A 20,737-nucleotide genomic window follows, 5' to 3' on the forward strand; every position below is an offset into this window, starting at 1 on the left:
GGACGAGTGGTGGCTTTTAGGTACCCCAGGGATGGGGACAGGGCCCCTCAGCTCTGTTGGAGCCATCTCAGCACAGTCCAGACCCAGACATAGGGAAAAAAAAAAAAATTAATAACAATAATCATCCCTGCTCAGTGGCTACTTTTCCAGCTCGCATAAATCAGCCATTTAAAAAAAAAAACAAATTAATAATTTTCTTCTCCTGTTAACGTGTAATTAGCAAATGGCAGCGGCTCTCCCTGGGGACAGCGGAATGTCACCGGGTAACCGATGGCTCTCGCCTCCCTTCCTTTGGTGGCTTTAAAATAAAATCCAGCATAACAGAACCATCTGTAAAAACTCATCATGTTCTATTCAGGATGATGGGGGGGGAAGAAAAAATCTCCTGACATTATTTTTTAGTATTTTAATAATATTGGGATTTTGTTCCGTCTTGCGGAGCAGAAGAAGAGGGAGAGGGGAGAGAGGCTGGGCCTGGGGGATGGGGGAGGTCCCTGAGGGGGCACCCCTTGACTGGGTCTGGCCCTGGAATGAGTCTGGAAGCCTCATCCCGGCATGAGGGACCCTCTGGAATTTTGGGGCACGGGGGGGGGCCGGGCGTGCAGAGCATCGGAGCATCCCCAGGCAGGACCAGACTCTGCTTTTCCTGCCTCCAGGTCCATAAAAATCCATAATCCGGTGGCAAACGGGAGCGAGCTGAGCTTGGGGGGGGGTCCCGTGTGCCCCCCTGGGCTACCCTGGCCGGGACCCCCAGGCTGGGAGCCGGGGGTGACCCTGCCCCGAGCGGGTCCATCCCAGCCGAACCCCCGGGACAACGGGGACGGGGTGAACGCTCCAAATCCCGCTAACAAACAGGGCAGGAACCGGAGCGCCCTGGGGAGCCCCTCGGCATTCCCAGCCTCGGGTGGGATGTCCCCGTGTCATGTCCCGGGGGTGGCAGCTGCGCTTTTGGGGGAGCTGGGACGTGGGGAGGGCACACGGGAACGCGCCGGACCCCAACGCCGGGGCCGCCGCGCATCACGGCGCGGATCGCCGCCGCCCCAGCGGCTCACCCGCTCTCCGTTGCGTCCTTCACCCGCTCTCCGTTCCGTCCTTCACCCGCTCTCTGTTCCGTCCTTCACCCGCTCTCCGTTCCGTCCTTTTCCGCAGACGATTCCCTCTACGAGTCCCCGGAGCCCATTTTCACCAGCAACAACTCCTGCTGCAGCCTCAGGGTGCCGCCGGCGGCGCTGGCGGTGGTGCCGGTGGTCTGGACGCTGCTGCTCTCCTAGCACCGACACCGGCGCGATCCCGCCCGCCCCGAATCGCCTGGAGGGCGCCCGGAGAGGATCCTGAATTCCGGGATGGGTCCCGAGCTCCATCCCTGCCCCGCAGCTGCGGATGTCCCGGTGGGGCGTTGCTTTTTACATTTCTAGACCAAATACAGAGTCCTCGTCCGTTTGGGGTTTTTTCCTTCGTTTGGTTTTGTTTGGTTTGGTTTTGTTTGTTTTTTTAAAGAAAAAAATTATTTTTATTTTTATTTGCTGAGTTGTTCCCGTCGGGTCCCCCTGGTGTCAGACTGACCCGCACGGGCCGGGCTCGAGTGCCCACTGAGCCCTCACTGACCCCACCGTGGGTGGAGACACCGGGACCACCGGGCACAGGGATGGTGCCACCGGGACCACCGGGCACTGGGATGGTGCCACCGGGACCAGCAATGGTGCCACCGGGACCACCGGGCACAGCAATGGTACCACTGGGACCAGCAGACACAGCGATGGTGCCACCAGGACCACCGGACACAGTGATGGCACCACCAGGACCAGCAGACACAGCAATGGTTCCACCGGGACCACTGGGCACAGTGATGGTACCACCGGGACCACCGGACACAGCGATGGTGCCACCAGGACCACCGGACACAGCGATGGTGCCACCGGCTCCGCGGGCACGGACTCCTTCCCAGCCCGGCCGCAGGACGTCACGGAGCCGGACCCGCCAGCCCCGGCCGCCCCCTGCCCCTGGCACGGGGGGCCTGGACGGACACAGCCCCCTCTGAGCACCGGGGCTTCACCCTGTCCCCTCGGCTGGCGTCACCGCCGTCCCCGTGGGACACCGGGGTGGCTCCGTGAGCAGCCAAGGACGCTGGACACAGCTGGGCTGGGGACGCCGGGGTGGCGGGCACGGAGAGCACCGGGGTGGCGGGCACGGAGAGCACCGGGGGTGCCCGGCACCGGGAGAGCAGCGAGCGGCCACCGGCGTGGAGAGCACCGGGAGCACCGGGAAGGGCTGGCACTGCCCGTGGCTGGCACGGGGAGCACCGCCGGGCGCTGGGAGCCGGCAGGCCGGGCTCGCCCAGCCGTGGGCATCGCTCCGAGGGCGTTTGGCACCGGGAGCAGCGCGTGCCGTGGGTTTTCCTGCTCCGCAGCCCCCCAGTGCCTGGGTTGGGGGTACAGGAGCCCCCTCAGGGGTCTGGGGACCGCGCGTGGGACCCTCCTGGTGCTCCCCCATTGTCCCCCCACGTTCCAGGGCTGGGCTTGGGGATTTTTCCCTTTTCCTTTGCATTAATAAGTGAACTCCACCCCCCCATCCCATCCCTCCTCCAAACCCCCAACCCGAGGTTGGCCGTGACCCCAGGGGTGGCAGATCCCCAGGGAGGGGTCACCCCGCAGCCCCGGGGTCTGACCCCTCCTCGCCTTAAATCTGGGGCTGTCCCACCTCGGGGAGGTCCCTGTGCCCATCCCACAGGAGCCAGGGATGGTCGGTGGTCCCGGGAGATGCCAGAGGTGGGCTCAGACCTGGCTGGAGCCCCCCCATTCCGAGTGGATCCTGGCTCTGCCCGGGGGGGCTCTGTCCCTGTACATACAGCGCTATACTGTGAGCAGTTTTTTTTTTTATGTATTGTTGAGAATGGATTTTATGGAAGGGTTTATCTTATTTTTATTTTATTTTTATTTTTTAGACTAGGAAGCTGGAATCTTGCAATAAGCTCATCCCGACCATCCAAAAAAAAAAAAAAAAGAAAAAAAATTTACAAAAAAAAGAAAATTGCAAAAAAAAAAACCCAAAACCAAAACAAAACAAAAAACAAACACATAATTTAAAAAAAAAAAAAAATCGCATTCCCTGCCTTCCCTGTCCCTGTCCCGTGTGTCCAGACCAGGTCGTGGTTCCCGAAGGTGACAAAATGTGTTTATTGGGGGGGGGGATGCGGGGGGCACCCGCCGGGCTCTGACACGGAGCCGGCAGCACCCGCCTGGCCTTCGGTCTGTGTTTTATATATATATAGATTATATCTATAAATATCTATATTGTGTACAGCGACTGTGGGAGAGTGGAAGGACGGAGGCGGCAGCGGGGCCGCCGGGGGTCCCCCGGAGCAGCCCCCCTGCCCCCGGCGCCGTCCCCCCGCGCTGCTCCCCGCCGCGCCTCGCTCCGTCCTTCGACATTCCCGCTCTCGTCCTCGACGTCGTGCTGATGGTAACCGGATCTCTGACCCCCCCCCCGCGTTTGGATTCTGTATTTTTTTATAATAAAACGTCAATAAATGTCGTGTGAGGCCCTTGCACTGCTCCCTCTCCTCGGGGGGGTGCCCAGAGGGACACGGGGGGGTCCAGGGGCTCCGTCCTCGCTCCCTTTCCCCTGGTACACCAGGGCTCTGCAGCCAGACCTCACTGCTGGGTGGTGTGTTAATTACGGGAAGGACTTAATTACCCTGTTAATTAATAATAATGGATATTAAATTAATTAATGTGCAATTGTTGATAGTGCTTAATTACAGGAGGCGAGGCTGCCTGGCGGGTGGGCGCTCGGGGCTGGCAGTTCCCGCAGCCCCGGCTCCTCACCTGCCGCTGCCTCAGTTTCCCCAGGAATGAGACACCGGCAGGGGACATCCTGGCAGGCCACTAAAGCCAGGACAGGCTTCTCTGAGGTGGCATCACCGAGCTTCCTCTGCCTCTGCTCTTTCTTTTCTTAAATCCCAAACTTTTTTGGAGCGGCCCGTGCTCCTTCCTGGCATTTTTGTGCCTATTCCAGCGTAATTAGCAGCAATAGGAACAACCCGCTGGTAATTAATTGAGGCTCCCACAGCTGATCCGAGCTCTGAAGTTTTGCCACCAGAGGGTGAAAGACTAATTTTGCTTTTTAATAAGGACCATATGTGTGCCAGGAGCGGCAGCGATGCCACCCACCACCGGGGACGTGGGTGCCACCTCCAGCTCCTCCGTCAGAGGGAACCACCAGCGAAAGAGCTTGGCAGGGATTGACCAAAAATTGGATTTTTAGACCGCCTCAGGAGGTTTTCTGAGACCCAGCTCATGATTTTTTTAACACTGGGAGTTGGAATAGGGAGGTAAAAATAGCGAACGAGGCTGAGACGGATCATCGTTCGTAATTAATGAATGGAGTCGTGGGGCTTTAGGGCCTGAATGGGATCATTTAGAGCCCGTCTCTTCTGCGGAGGCATCGAGGTTTGATGTGAGGAGTGGTGGTGATGGAGAGCTGGGCTGGGCCTCGGTGCTCCCTGTGCTGGATCCTGTCGGGCTGCGGGATCCCCGTGGCAGCAGTATCAGGACGTGAGTGGAGCTGGGTCATTCCGAGAGAGAACTGGGGCTCATTCCGTGGGGTCAGGCTGGGACGTGCTGTCCTGCTCCCCACCTGCTCCAGAGCAAAGGCTCCAGGACCCCCGGGATCCCAAACCCCCGTGGTGATCCTGGAATGCACCTTCCGAGCTCTCCCTTCCTGCTGCTTCTTGCTCCCTTTCAGCATTTCAGCATTAATTGTGTTTTTTTTTCTTGTTTAATCCCCTGGGTGCTCCGTGCTCCACTGGCTCGTGGAATATCCCACCTGCTGCAACATTCCAGCTGTGGGGAGCCCAGGGGCTGCAGCTTCCCCGGTGCCGGTGCTGTGGTCGGGGTTTGCACCGTGAGGAGGCTCAGGATGGTCCCCAGCTCCCTCCCTGCCCTGGTGCTCACTCCAGGGATGTCCAGCCGGGATGTTCACCGATCCCTGCTGGGCTTTCCAGAGGCATTTTCCTGCTTTGTGCCTCGAGGTGCCCGTTCCAGCAGGGAAACCGCTGTGGCTCAGGGCACCGGGAGGCCAAACCCTCCCCGGGGCTGCTCCAGGCAGGGCAGGGAGTTGGGAACATCCTGGGATGAAAAGAAATGTTTCCTCCAACATCCAGCTTCAGTTTGCTCCATTGAAATGAATTCCCGGTGGCCAGGCTGTCCCCTCGCCACCCTGGGTCCGTCACGTCCCTGCAGCAGCTCCGGCGGCGGTTCCTGTCCCGAACCCAGCCCGCAGGGGATGCCGGATTCCCTCCTGTCCCGAACCCAGCCCGCAGGGGATGCGGGATTCCCTCCTGTCCCGAACCCAGCCCGCAGGGGATGCGGGATTCCGTCCTGTCCCGAACCCAGCCCGCAGGGGATGCGGGATTCCGTCCTGTCCCGAACCCAGCTCGCAGGGGATGCGGGATTCCCTCCTGTCCAGCCCGCAGGGGATGCGGGATTCCCTCCTGCCCAGCCCGCAGGGGATGCGGGATTCCCTCCTATCCCGAACCCAGCTCGCAGGGGATGCGGGATTCCTTCCTATCCCGAACCCAGCTCGCAGGGGATGCGGGATTCCTTCCTATCCCGAACCCAGCCCGCAGGGGATGCGGGATTCCCTCCTGCCCAGCCCGCAGGGGATGCGGGATTCCCTCCTGCCCATCTCGCAGGGGATGCGGGATTCCCTCCTGCCCAGCCCGCAGGGGATGCGGGATTCCCCCGGCCCCGTGTCCGCTCCGGCTGCCGCCGCCGCCCCCTCCCCGCCTGCCCGGCCATCCCTCTCCTCCCGTCCTTATCTCCTGCTCGGTACGAGCGGTACAAGCAGGAGCGCTCCTGGAACGAGCTGCCAGCTGCGGAGCACCTGGAGAACCCCGGAGCGGGGGATGATTTATGGAAACAGCGCGGGAGAGGAGAGAGGGAGGCGAGGAGACGGCGGCGGCTCCCAGCCGGCAGCGCCGCTCCCTCCGCCCGCCCGGGCTGCGGGGCCGTGCGGGGCGGGCGGGGGTCTCGGACCCCCGGCCCTTTGCGGCCCAGCCGGGTGTGTAATTGTGCTCAGCCGTGGCCGCTCCGTCCGCGGGGCAGCGAATGGAACTTTTCAGGCCGCTGGGTATTTGGGTTTTGTTCAGCTGTTGATTCCCCCCACCACCACCCTGGGGAGAGGAGGGGGCGCGGGGAGCGGAGGGAGGGTGGCGGGGTGGGGAGGGGGCTGCAGCAGCCCCCGATGATTCCTGGGAATCATTGATTCAGCAAATCCCAGAATGGTTTGGGGTGGAAGGGGCATTAAAACCCATCTCACTCCACCCCTGCCATGGCAGGGACACCTTCCACTATCCCAGGCTGCTCCAAGCCCCGTCCAGCCTGGCCTGGGACACTTCCAGGGGTGGTGCAGCCGCAGCTTCTCCAGGAAATCCATTCCAGGGCCTCGCCACCTTCGCAGGGAAGGATTTCCTCCCGGTATCCCATGGACGCGATGGGTGAGAGCACCTCGGGAGGTCACCCACCCCCAGGCCACCTTCCCTGCGCCTTTGCCCCCGTTCCGAGCCCAGTTTGGCGCTGAGCATCCGCACCGCAGCCCCCGAGCTCGGCCGGGGAGCGATTTCTGCCCCAGGCACGGAGCGAGCATCCATTCCCCTCGGAGCTCCTCTCCCGCAAGGTAACCGGCATTATATCCGGACCAATTGCTCCAGCATGATCCTCCTGAATGTTGCACAGCATGTACACGGCGTCTTATGGAAAATACATGCCCCTGGGTGAGCCTTTTAATAGCGCCGGCTCCTGCCCGGGGGGCGAGGGGGGCCGCGCTCTGCCACGGCGCTGCCAAGGAATGATTGAAAAGTTGGGGCTCGCCGTAGGAAACCCCCCGCTGCGGGGAACAACGTGTTTTCATTCCCCTGCCAGGTAACAAATGAAAAGAATTGCGATGAATGCTAATGGAGAAGGGAGCAGGACGCTGCGGAGGCTGCCGGGGCTGGAGGTGGGGATGAGGTGGGCAGGGAATGGGGGGATTCAGTCCCGGGGATGCGGGAGATGCTGCAGAACCCCGGGGTTGCATTTTGGAGCTGGTGGAAAACATTCCCTGGCAAGGGGGCTGCTGGGTGCTGCAGGGAGCACGCTCTGGGCTGCTGGACCAAAATCACTTCTTCTTGCAACAAAATTCAGCTGAAGGGATGTGTTGGTTGCAAAAAATTCCCCTCGGTGAGCTCCTATCCTTGCGGCGATCCTGGTTTTGCCAGCTGGAGCCGGTCATGGCGTGGCAACCATGCGCTGGCATGGGGCTGGCGGGCGCTACAGGGAGGATGCTCCGATGCTGCACCAAAATCACTTCTTTTTGCAGCAAAAACGCAACCGGGGGAACACGTAAATCCCCAAAAATTCCCACCTTTCAAGCCCAAGGAGCCTGTCCCCGTGTCCCAGCCGAGGTGCCATTGAGCCGATGAAGGGCTGAGCTGTTTGTCACCAGAGCCGGGCTGGGAAGCGGGAGGGTAAACACGGATGAACAGCCTTCACCCGCTCCAGTAAATATTTTATATCCCACACCAAGAAAAGACACTCCTATTTAAATGATTTATCAAGGAAGATCATGTAGAGGTTTCCATAAAATATGTAGGGCTCCTAATCCCGACATCATCAAGCCAAGAGGACCGGAATCATTTATTACCTTCCCAACAGCCGCGCGGCTGCGGGGACGCGACTGACAAATAAAAGTGTGTTTACAGCTTTTGGGCTCCTCTGGGGAGAGGTAAATCACGGCGGGGCTGGGAAGGGGAAAGGGAGCCGGAAATTGAGCGGCAATTCTTGTCCTCGGGGCAGTGCGGGGTGGGGCACGCCGAGAGTCCCGGTGTCACCCGGTGTCCCCAGCGCGGCTGGCACAGGCCGGGAGCAGCGATGCTCGTTCCCCCGTGGGGTTTGTGGGATGGGCATTGAGTGTAACCCCTCTGGGATGCCCAGCTGTGCCCAGATGTTGGTGCCCGTCGAGTCCGTGCCCTGCTCTGTGCTGGGAGGGACGCCAGCAGATCCGGGATGGGACCTGCAGGGATGTCACACCTTTCCCGTGGGGCTGTGGCTGAGCTCACATTTCCCCTCGACAGTAGGGACACCGGGCACAAACCCCTCTGGGATGCCCAGATGTGCCCAGATGTGCCCAGATGTCCTGCAGGTTGCAGCTGGAAAGGGCTCAGCCATCTGGGACAGGTTTTCCATACAGGGATCCGGCCTCTTCCCCCTCGGAGCTGGTACCCAGCCCACGCTCCCGCTCGCCTCTCCTCCCACCGCATCCTTTGGATCCATTCATGGGGATTTTCTCCCCATCCTCTGCCACTCGGTGATCTCATCTCCTCATCCTTTTCATCCATTAATTGAGGATTTCACCCCATCTTCCCAACTTTTTGCACTGAGAATCCCCCCCGCCCCTCCCCAGTCCTCCATCACTTCATCATCCCATCAGTGCATCTTTTTGGCTCCGTTTCTTGAGATTTTTCCCCCCACCCCCAGAACATTTTAGGTCCATTTATTGAGGATTTACCCCACATCCTCTGCCACTCGATGATCCAATCACTGCATCCATTTAGGTTCATTTATTTAGGATTTCCCCCCATCTCCTCAACCTTTTGCACCCATTTATGGAGGAGGACTTCCCCCCATCCTCTACCACTCAGCCATCCCATCTCCTCATCCTTTCGCATACATTTATTGATGATTATCCCCCCCCATCCTCTGCCACTGAGCCATCCCATTTCCTCATCCTTTTTCACCCATTTATCGAGGTTTTACCCCGTCTCCCCAACCTTTTGCACCCATCGATCTCTGCTCGTCCCGCATCCTCTGCCGCGCTCACCGCCCGCCCTCTCCCCGCACCTTTAGGCTCCGGTACCGAGTTTTTCCCCCCGTTCGGTGGCACCACGGCCCCGCCGGGCTCCGGGGCAGCCCGAGCCGGGCCGCGGGCGCTGGCAGCGGCGGCGATTTGGCCGATTTGGCATTCAGCGGCGGGAGCGCAGCCGTGGGGCCGGCGCCGCGTTATTAAGGGATTAGCAGGTTGTCTTGGCGCTCAATTGTAGATAAGTGCCGCGGTTTGTATTATCTTTTCACGCCGCACCGCGAAGGATGACAAAGAGACAACATGGGTGTCATGGCCTTCAGCATATCATTAAGGGTAATTTGTCTTGCGGGGAGGGGGAGGCGAAGGGAGAGGGAAGGAGAGGAGGCGAGGGAGGACAGGGAAAGGCAGCCTGGGAGGAGAGAGGGGATTAAAAACTAAGAGAGGAGATTAGGAGTGAAATGGGAGCTGTATGGAGAGGCAGCCAGGCGGGGAGAGGCCGTGGCCACGGAGGGGACGGCCGGGAGGGACGGGGGGGTCACCCTGGCACCGGCTCCGGTGCCGAGAGGGCTCAAGAACAAGCGGGGCTGGGATAGACGAGGCAGGGTGGGGTGGGGGCGGCGCAGACCCTCCCTGTTCTCCTGCACAGAAGAGCTCCAACCCCTGCCCGGCCTCTGTCATGTACATTAATCTATAGTAAGGACGCGGCTCCAGATGGATGCCCCGGGAAGAGGGACACCCCCCAGGGAATCCAGGGATTCCAACCCCACCATCACCGACTGAGCAGCGCCAGCGGCTCTGGGGCTTCGGGGCTCTGGGGGCGCGGCGGCAGCCCCTCGGTGTCGCCTGGCCCTTGTGCCACCCCACTCCTCGGTGTAGCCCTGTTGTAACCCCACTTCTCGCAGCCCCTTGTGCCACCCCACTCCTCGGTGGAACCCCGTTGTAACCCCACTTCTCGCAGCCCCTTGTGCCACCCCACTCCTCGGTGGAACCCCCACCCCACTCCTCGGTGTAGCCCCGTTGTAACCCCACTTCTCGCAGCCCCTTGTGCCACCCCACTCCTCGGTGTAGCCCTGTTGTAACCCCACTTCTCGCAGCCCCTTGTGCCACCCCACTCCTCGGTGTAACCCTGTTGTAACCCCACTTCTCGCAGCCCCTTGTGCCACCCCACTCCTCGGTGGAACCCCGTTGTAACCCCACTTCTCGCAGGTCCTTGTGCCACCCCACTCCTCGGTGTAACCCTGTTGTAACCCCACTTCTCGCAGCCTCCCCATCCCCCCGTGCCCCATGGCAGCGGCTGCTCCCCCCTCGCCGAGCTCCGCAAGGTAAAGCAGTAAGAGCAGGAGCAGCAAGGGGAGTTCTCGAAGCCCCGGGCCGGGTTCGCTCCATCGATCAATCAATCAATCAATCAATCAATCCATGAGGAGCAGCGGCGTGGGAATCGATCAGTCGGGGAGATGGCTTTTCATGGCGATGGGGATGCGCGCCCGGGGACGGTCAGACGGAACCGCTGCTGCCACGGTCGCTGCCCCCCGAGCTGCTCTGCGGGAGGAGAAGCCCCTCGCTGGCAGCTCCCCCTGCGCCCCCTCCCAAAGGACAAATCCCGGGGGGTCGCAGCCGTTCCAGGGCCGAGGGACACCTGGGGACCGCTCTGATCGCCCCGGTCTCTCCCTCCGCCGCAGGGACCGGCTCTCCGGGGGCTGGGGACGGGGATCCTCCCTCACCCCCTCCCTCCCTCCCCTCCCCTCCCCTTCTGATAATCCTATTTTTGAACCAGGGGATTAGGATCAATACTTCACTCCTAATGCTGCGGTAATACAGTGTTACACCGCCAGCGCCAGTTCCCTGCTGAAACACTTAAGGTAGTTTAAACCCATTTGTGCCGGGGAGTGCCGTGAATCCACAACGAGCTCCGAGCCGGTGCCAGCCTGGGGCTGCCCTGCCTGCTCCTGGTGGCCCAGGGAGCCCAGGAGGTTTCTGAGCCCCCAAAAAGGCCACGCTGGGCAAGGGCCGAGGGCACCGGGGCAGCCGCTGTGCCCCCACAACCGGCGGGGATGGGGGGGGCGGCTGCTGCTGATCCCAGCGTGCTTCCTGCGGGGATCCCTCTGGAAGGATCCCTCGTGCAGTGGAGCCCTGGTGGCTCCCCAAATTCTGCGTGTCTGTGTGCCCCCGGCTCTGCCCTGGGGTCTGGGTACCCCCAGCCCCGTGTTCTCCCAGCTCTGGGGGTCCCCCCGGCAGCCCCTCGCTGGCCCTGGGGCTGAGGGATCCTGTCCATCCTTCGCTCCAAATTGGCCGAGGGGGTTTGAGCAGCTCCCGGGGAACAGAAACCAAAACATTTTCATCCCACGCTAATTCATAATTAGCTGCGTTTTTATTAGGTGCTAATGGAGAGAGGGGATTTGGGATGCCTGGCACAGCTCGGAAATGCTGATTCACCCAGAGACCTCCCTTCTCTCAGGCCAGAGCCTGCTCGAGGCAGCTCCTGGTCAAAAAATCCCAGCCCAGCAAACTCCAGGAACATTTCGGGAGCTGAGCGGCCGCTCCAGCGAACACCAGCCCTGGGATCCAGGGATCCACGGCACGGAGCGGGCTGTGTCCCCCGCACACAACGCTCTGGGGACCCCCTGTCCCCCCCTGGGACCCCCTGTCCCACCAGGGATCCCTCACAGGCTCCTTCCCTCCTCTGTTTCCCAGGAATGGGAAACAGAGGACAGGTGACAGGTGACATTTGGGATGAACTGGTCCCGTCCCTCGCACTGGAGAGGATCCGGCTCCACTGCTCTTGGCACTTTTCAATTAAAACCAAAATATCCCCTAATAACCCACTGAGGGTTTTTATTTCCTTCCCTTTTTAATTTTATTTTTTTTATATAAATCTATTACGAGGAGCTTAGAGATGGATGTAAAACTGGCGAGGGACGATTTGAGGATTTGGGATCGGCGTGTCCTGGTGCAGGACAACCCTGATGGGGTTGGAATCAGGCTGGGAAAGGCTCACCGAGCCCAGCCAGGCCAGGAAGGGGAAAAAAGGGATCCAGGGCTGGGAAGAGAACTCTGGAGCTGGGAAGGGATTGCTGCATCCAGTGGAGCAGGAGGGGTCCCGGCCGAGGGCTCCGGAAGCAGCAGCGAGATCCCAAAGCGGGACCCCCTGTGCCGTTCCAGTTCCAGCCGTGCTCCCGGCAGCTCCCGCCCCCCGTGTCCCGTTTAGCATAAAAATCATTTTGTCGGGGACCCCCGGCTGCTGCTCCCTCATTCCCAGGCATCGGGGTCCCCGCGGGACGGCTGCGCGGGGCGAGCAGCGTTTAACCCCCCCCGCCAAGGGGAATTGGCTGCTTCGCCGTTTTCCTGACCCCAAAAAGACAATGAAACCCTGCACGAAAGCAATAGATTGTAGCCACAGGCCTGCGGAGAGGCGAGAGGAATAAAATACAGATGGAGCCTCGTGCGGCGGGGATGGGAATGGATTCGGAGCGGGAGCCGGGACGTGCCGGGGCTGCCCGGGGTCGGGATGAGGTGACCTCCCCCCAGGTCCATGTGCACCTCGCAGCCACGCTCTGGGTGGCTTTTGGGGCCCAATTCTGCATTTCCTGGGAAAAAAAAAATCCTAATTTCTGCCCCGGTCGCAGCGCCCAGCCTGAATTTAAGAGCTTTTTTTGGGTGTTTTTTCACTGAGCAAAACCTTGTGCGGGTGACGGCGCCGGGATGCGGCGGGATGCGGTGGGGACACGGGGACAGCCGGAGCATCCCGGGATGGCTCATTCCGGATCCCCGTGGAGCTGAAGCCCTCAGAGGCTGCTCATCCTCCTGCCTTAACGCACCACCTCTATTTATTCTGCTCCTGTAACTGTAAAATTGATTTTCTTGCAACAAGCCGCTCGTCTTTCACCACCCAACGCACCCAAACGCTCCGACATAAGACACTGGCAATTTTTAATTAGTTTCTTTTCTCCCTCCTTCCTCCCTGAGCAGGCATGTGGAACCGGAACAGGGCAGCCCAGAAAGGAGCGGGATCCAAAGGTGACAAAAGCACTTTTTATCCTTGATATGATTATTAATAATACACTCGTTTACCTAACGAGGCGGGAGCGTGGGGGGGTGGCGCAGGGAGGTGATTAGTGCTTCCTTCAGCTGCGGGGATGGAGGAGCAGCTTTAACCACTGGGATCTTTAAATATTGGCTTGGAGGAGCTCAGGGGTGCTGGTCCCCTCCCCAAAAACACCCCCTGGCCCCCCAGCCCAGCCCTGGCTTCGCTGGTGGCTTCGCTGGCACAATGTGGTGGGTGCTGCCCGTGTCCCCTGGGTCGGGGGTGGAATTGGTCAGGACCCCCTTGAAGGTGACCCCCAACACTCCCAACGTGGATGACCACAGCCCAGGACTGGAAAACCCACAGGGCTCACTACACCTCTCTGATAATGAGCCTGGGGTAATTAAAACCTCACCGGCTGGGCTGGGGGAGCCTCTCTGCTCTGCCAGGCTCCCCCTGCCCCTCCAGCCCCACGGGGGGTGCCGCGAGCCCCCAGTTTGGGGGTCCCAGCACCCAGATGCTGAAATCGCAGCCAGGTACCAGCGGCACGTGTCCTCTGTCACCAGCACCTTGGCTGGAGGTCACAGGCCCGTGTCCTCCGGTGGCCGTGGGGGTGGCAGAGGTGAGAGAAGCCCCGAGCATCCCGCTGTGGGAAGGGTCCCCGGGAACAGGGAAAGGGCAGAGGGGCTGCACAGAGGGAGAGAAACCCCTCCGGCCCCAACAGCAGCACAGGGACACGTGTGCGCCCCGAGGAGCCGCCCGGGAAAAAGTTCCTGGGATGGGGAGTGGGGGGAAAGGGAGAATGAAAGGGAAAAGAAAAAAGATAAAAAAAAAAAAAAAAAAAGGGGGAAAAAAGGGCAGGAAAGTCCTGCGGCCTTTTGCCTTGTCAGTTCTCCGTCTGCTGTCACTCAGCCGCCGAATTCTCCTTCAAGTTGTCATAGCGAGGCTGGCGGGGATTATGCCGCGGCTCTGTCCAGAATTGATTCATGTGGAACGCGTGCTTGACGGGCGGAACCGCTGGTGTGAGCGGGAGCCGCTGAGACCCCCGATTTTCCCACCTTCCTCACACAATCTGGTATTGTTTGGCCGCAGCCTTAGTGATCCCTGCGCCGGGGCTGTGACTGACACAGCTTTGAGGCTCTAAGGCGTATTTTGAATTTCTAAAACCTCTCAGGAAGTCCCCGGGGTGCCTTCTGCCATTGTCTTGTTTCTCCTTTCGCCTTTTTCCCTTTCCACCCCGAACCCCTCCTGCATCCCCCACCGCCTCCTCCCACTTTTTTTTTGCCCCTTCCTCCCCCTAATTCCAGCCCCTCAATCCCTGACACAACTCGGGTTTTTTTTTCCTTTCTCCCCATGTTTATGCTCCAACTCTCTCTGGAGCTGCTCAGCCACTTCGCAAACACGATTTTAAAAAATAAATAAATTAAATAAAACAGAGAAAAACTAAATAAAGCTCTAAAAGTTCCCAAATCCTTGATCCACCATGGAGAAGAGGAGCTTTACTTGTTTGCTTTTAATCAGCTGACACAAACCCTGGGATGTGTTGAAAAATAATAATAGTAGAAATAAATCTTCCACCGAGTCATAATAGAAATAAATCTTTCACCTAATCTTAATAGAAATAAATCTTTTACCTAATCTTAATAGAAATAAAGCTCTCAGCTAATCTGTGGTGAGCTCGTGTCCATCCTGCTGCCCACACTGCTCCAGCTGTCCATCCCCGTCCATCCCCGTCCATCCCCGTCCATCCCAGTCCATCCCTGTCTATCCCAGTCCATCCCAGTCCATCCCCATCCATCCATCCCAATCCATCCCCATCCACCCCATCCATCCCCATCCATCCCCACCCATCCCTGCCCATCCCTGTCTATCCCAGTCCATCCCAGTCCATCCCATCCATCCCAGTCCATCCCAGTCCATCCCCATTCATCCCATCCATCCACCCCCATCCACTTTGTCCATCCCACCCATACCCATCCATCCATCCCCATCCACCCCCGTCCATCCCCCTCTATCTCCATCCACCCCCATTCATCCCAGTCCATCCCCATCCAATGCAATTCATCCACATCCATCCCAGTCCTTCCCAGTCCTTCCCAGTCCATCCCCATCCATCCCATCCATCCACCCCCATCCACCTTGTCCATCCCTGTCCATCCCTGTCCATCCCAGTCCATCCCAGTCCATCCCAGTCCATCCCCATCCATCCCAGTCCATCCCAATCCATCCCCATCCATCCCCACCCATCCCCATCCACTCCCGTCCATCCCTGTCCATCCCCATCCATCCCCATCCATCCCCATCCATCCCATCCATCCACCCCCATCCACCTTGTCCATCCCTGTCCATCCCAGTCCATCCCAGTCCATCCCAGTCCATCCCAGTCCATCCCCATCCATCCCCACCCATCCCCATCCACTCCCGTCCATCCCATCCATCCCATCCATCCCCATCCATCCCATCCATCCCATCCATCCCCATCCAACCCCACCCATCCCCACCCATCCCATCCATCCCATCCATCCCATCCATCCCAGTCCATCCCCACCCATCCCTGCGGGGTCACTCAGGGTGCCCATCCCACAGGATCTGGATGAGGAATTCCCCTCTGGCCTTTGTCCCTGCTCGGACCGGGCCGCTCGGGGCTCTGCCCCGTCCCCATCGCATCCCCCGACCCCTCCGGGCTCGGCACTTTATAACCATTTCCCATTTCCAGTCTTAATCTTATAAGAATGAATTGAGAATGACCAGTGTAAATACACAGGTGCCACTGGGAGCAGAAACCACTCTTTAATCTCGGATATGAAAACAATTCCCTGCTCCGCGCGCTGGCAATCAGCGAGTGCCATCAGCGCCGCGCTCTCCCCGGGAACACGAGAGCTTATAAATATGAATTAGTGCAGAGAAAATCTACTCTCTTACCTAAAGCTAAATGTTATCTGGGTCCCTTTCCAGCAGTGGCTGACATTTCCAGAGTGCTTTTAGTCACATCTGCAGGAAGACAACTCATTTCTTGTCTTTAAAAAAAAATAAAAAAAAAATAAAATAAAAAGAAAGGGAGAAGGGAAGAGGGAGGAAGTGGAGGAGGATGCAGGGAGATGCTGGGAAAGAGGGAATTGGAAAGGGGAGATGCTGGGTGGGCTCCTTGAGGGCACTGGATGAGGATGGAGCAGCTGGGGAAGCCGAAGCCCCGAGGAGGTGGCACGAGGTGGCTCCCAGGGGCCACCTGAGAGAGGCCTTGTAGTGTGGGTGCTCCTGGCTGGGGCGCTGAGCATCCCTGGGGTGGCTCGGAGTGCCCCCCACTTGCTGGGATCCCGTTTGGGGTGGGACACGAGGAGCGGGGTCCCCAGCCGGCCCCCGGAGCGGTGACAGCCTCCAGTGCCACAGGAACGGTGCCTCCCACGGGATCGGTGCCCACAGCCCTGGCACGGAGCCCCTGGGGTTGTCCTGGGTGAGGGGAGATGGGGAGGGGTCCCACAGGTGTCCTTGGGTGCCACCTCTTCCTGAAATTTTGGTGATCCGTGGCCAGGCAGGGCTGGAGCAGCACTTGTGGGGGTCCCACAGCAGCGGGGTCTGACCCCAGAGCAGGAATCCGTGCTGAGGATGGAGCTGGGAACATCCCTGGGGACACCTGGGAAATGGGAAGGGTCAGCACCCACAGGCAAGGCCCTGCCAGAGCTGGGGAAACTGAGGCACGCTGTGAGAGCTGTTCCCAAAGCCTGGCTGAGGGGATCTCCTTGGAAAGAGAGGAGATGATGGAGCATGGGGGGCCCTGGGTGTCCCCAGCAGCAGGAGCCTGACCCAGGCACAGGTTTTGGGATGCTCCAGCATCGTCCCGGAGCCCAGCACGGGGTTTGGGATGCTCCAGCATCATCCTGGCCTCCAGCACGGGGTTTGGGATGCCCCAGCAGCATCCCGGCCTCCAGCACGGGGTTTGGGATGCTCCAGCATCATCCCGGAGCCCAGCACGGGGTTTGGGATGCTCCAGCATCATCCCGGCCTCCAGCACGGGGTTTGGGATGCTCCAGCACCATCCCGGCCTCCAGCACGGGGTTTGGGATGCTCCAGCACCATCCCGGCCTCCAGCACGGGGTTTGGGATGCTCCAGCACCATCCCGGACCCCAGAACAGGGTTTGGGATGCTCCAGCACCATCCCGGACCCCAGAACAGGGTTTGGGATGCTCCAGCACCATCCCGGACCCCAGAACAGGGTTTGGGATGCTCCAGCACCATCCCGGACCCCAGAACAGGGTTTGGGATGCTCCAGCATCATCCTGGCCTCCAGCACGGGGTTTGGGATGCCCCAGCATCATCCCGGCCTCCAGCACGGGGTTTGGGATGCTCCAGCATCATCCCGGAGCCCAGCACGGGGTTTGGGATGCTCCAGCATCATCCCGGCCTCCAGCACGGGGTTTGGGATGCTCCAGCATCATCCCGGACCCAGGCACAGGGTTTGGGATGCTCCAGCAGCATCCCGGACCCCAGAACAGGGTTTGGGATGCCCCAGCAGCATCCTGGCCTCCAGCACGGGGTTTGGGATGCCCCAGCATCATCCCGGAGCCCAGCACGGGGTTTGGGATGCCCCAGCAGCATCCCGGCCTCCAGCACGGGGTTTGGGATGCCCCAGCATCATCCCGGCCTCCAGCACCTCTCCTGCTTCTCTCACCCTCAGCATCTCTCACCCTCTGCCTCCGGGATCTCCAGGAACCCCCAGAAAAAACCCCAAAACGCCCCGAAAAGCCGCTGCTGGGGCAGGAGCTGCAAACGCCCTCCCCGTGGCCGGCTGCCACGCCGCTCTCCCCGCAAACGCGAGTGCGAGGGAAGGCTCCAGAGCCCGGCGAGGCTCTAATGGGATGCTTAAGTCGCCTTTTAGGTTTTTAATGAGCGGATCCCGGCAGGAATGCTAAACACGGGCAGGTACTGCCCTGCCTCGCCGGCAGCCGCGCGTGTTCCCGTGTCCTTGTCTGGCTCAAGTGAGCTCTGACCTCATTTGCTTCGCGCCGTTCAATTAACGAGGCGAGCGGCGCTGGGGGGGAAGGGGGGATGCCGGGGGGGGTCACCCCATGTATTAATTTCCATTTTATGTTCCAAACAATTGAGCAGCACACGGCAGCAGCCGCTCCCTCGCGGGGCCCTTCGCAGACTCCGCTCTGCCCGCGCTGGGATTTGTCCCAGACCCCCAGCTCGGGGGGTTTGGGGGGTTTGGGGGGACCGTGGGGACCCCGCTTCAGCCTCGCCATCCCATTTTCCACCCAGGAAGGGCCGTTCCGCAGGGTTGGGATAATGTCCCTCCATCTTGTGCTTCATCCGGAACATCGATGGATGCCAATGAGACAGAAATGATTGGGAAAAGGGCGAGAGAGGGAGAGAGAAATGTTTCCCGGGATGTTAAAATAGCCACTTCAGGCACCTAAATTTATGCTGCTCAGAAATGGATTTTTAGTCCAGGGTAATGAGAGAACAAAATAATTAATTCCTCTCCCGCAGACAAAAGGCTGGAGGAGTGGATCCAGCCCCGGCGTCCCAGCAAACCGGCAGGGAACGGGACAATTCCCGCTGCCCGCGCCTGGATCTGCGCCTCGGGAACGTGTCCCGGCTGGGGACAGCCGCTGCAGAGGGCACCCCTCGCCTCACGGGGATTTTGGGGTGCTGGGGTGTGCAGGGGACGGGGGCTGCCCCACTCCCATCCCCATCTGCTGCTGTCCAGGCTGACCCAGCGCCGTGCCCCACCCACGGGTGGGTCCGTGGTGGGGTTGGAGCCCTGGCAAGGAGCCCAAGGATGGGATTCCCAAAGGGAAGGAGCTGCCTCCCCTCTGCCAACACAGCCCCCCATCATTCTGTGGGGATGAACGGGGGGGATTGTGCTTGGTTGGGATTGAGTGATAAATATCAATTATGCAGAGCAGCCTTTCCAGCCCACCCTTGTCTCCACAACATTCCAGGACAGGGAGAGACAGAGGCAGAGCCAATTTATTCATGGAGCAGGTCACTCCCTGTACGAACATCCCTTTCAAAAGGGAGTTGCAACTGGAGGAGATCAAGCGGGGCTGAGTTTGCCTCCCTCAGATATGATAAAATATTCTAATAAATACTCCGGGAGCCCATGACAAGGAGAATGTTTCATGCTGGTGAGACCTTCATGGCGGGGCCTTTTGGGGGGTCTCCTGTTTGTGCTGAGGGATTTGGGGAGGTTCTGAAGCATCCTCAGGGCCTGTCTACCCGTACTCAGTCCCACTGGAGGGTCACTGTCTTATGGGATGCTCTCCCTAATTCCAATTTTTAATAGGAAAACATAAAAATCTGCTGTTTCATTGTCTTGGCTGTTCAGGAGGGATTTCCTGCTCCCTTTGCTGTGGGGAACACAACACCCCACGGGCTCCCCAACAGTGTGGGTGGCCCCAGACACAGGGACAACGGCACCCCAACCCTATCCCCACTCCCACTCTGCTCCTGGCCCCATTCCAGCCTCATTCCTATCCTTTTCCCAGACAAACCCCAGCCCTATCTTCACTCCCACCCCATTCCTGGAGCTGTTCCATCCCCACTCCCATCCCATCCCTGGCCCCATGCAAACACCATCCACAGTCCCAGCCCAGTCCCATCCCTGGCCCCATCCCATCTCCTTCTCTAATCCTAAATCCATTCTGATCCTGTTCCTGGGCCCAGCCCTCATCCGAGTGTCACCCCGGCCCTATCCCCACTCCATCCCATCCCCATTCCCATCTCACCCCTGGCTCCATCCCAACCCAACCCCATCCTCCCTCCCATCCCATTCCCAGTCCCAGCCCTGCCCTGTCTCAGCCCATCTCCATTCCCATCCCGTCCTGGGCCCCATCCCACCCCCAATCCCAATCCCAATCCCAATCCCATCCTAAACCCAATTTAAACCCACCCACACCCGGTCCCACAGTCCCATCTCACCCCCCCTGCACTGCTCATCCCCCTCCTCCAGCCGGGCCCCACCATTCCCGGTGCCATTCCCAGCACCATTCCCACCATTCCCGGTGCCACTCCCATTGCCATTCCCACTATTCCCGGTGCCATTCCTGGCACCATTCCCGGCGCCATTCCCACTATTCCCAGTGCCATTCCCGGTGCCATTCCCACTATTCCGGGCACCATTCCCGGCACCATTCCTGGAGCCATTCCCAGTGCCGTTCCCACTATTCCCGGTGCCATTCCCAGCGCCATTCCCGGTGCCATTCCCAGTGCCATTCCTGGCACCATTCCCAGCGCTATTCCCAGTGCCATTCCCAGTGCCACTCCCGTTGCCATTCCCACCATTCCCGGCGCCACTCCCGTTGCCATTCCCAGCGCCATTCCCACTATTCCCGGCGCCATTCCCACCATTCCCGGCGCCACTCCCGTTGCCATTCCCACTATTCCCGGTGCCATTCCCACCATTCCCGGCGCCATTCCCAGTGCCACTCCCGTTGCCATTCCCACTATTCCCGGTGCCATTCCCGGTGCCATTCCCACTATTCCCGGTGCCATTCCCGGCGCCATTCCTGGTGCCATTCCCACCATTCCCGGTGCCATTCCCACTATTCCCGGTGCCATTCCCGGTGCCATTCCCGGCGCCATTCCCGGCGCCATTCCCGGTGCCATTCCCACTATTCCCGGTGCCATTCCCACTATTCCCGGTGCCATTCCCGGCGCCATTCCCAGCGCCATTCCCACTATTCCCGGTGCCATTCCCGGTGCCATTCCCACTATTCCCAGCGCCATTCCCACCATTCCCAGCCCATTCCCACTCCAGGCCCGTAACTCAACCCCTCCCCAACCCCGATCGCAGCCCCGCCCCGTCCCCTCCCACCTTCCCGTTTCCCCCCCGCGCCCCCCGTTCCCATCCGGTGGGCGACGGCGTCACCGTGCGG

General features: G+C 60.0%; 1 protein-coding gene across 2 annotated transcripts in view; it reads left to right on the forward strand.

Annotated features, from left to right (window-relative positions):
- Positions 1 to 3,530, forward strand: part of EFNA2 (ephrin A2) — a 40,636-nt gene extending 37,106 nt beyond the window's left edge. For both annotated transcript variants that reach the window (XM_085562229.1, XM_021547967.3), the window contains one exon: positions 1,150 to 3,530. In XM_085562229.1, coding sequence (XP_085418355.1) covers positions 1,150 to 1,271 — 122 coding nt within the window. In that variant the 3' untranslated portion in view covers positions 1,272 to 3,530. The remainder of the gene's footprint in view (positions 1 to 1,149) is intronic.
- Positions 3,531 to 20,737: the final 17,207 nt, after the last annotated feature.

Source organism: Lonchura striata, chromosome 28 (assembly GCF_050655825.1).
Source record: "Lonchura striata isolate lonStrDom1 chromosome 28, ASM5065582v1, whole genome shotgun sequence".
NCBI classification, from domain to species: Eukaryota; Metazoa; Chordata; class Aves; order Passeriformes; family Estrildidae; genus Lonchura; species Lonchura striata.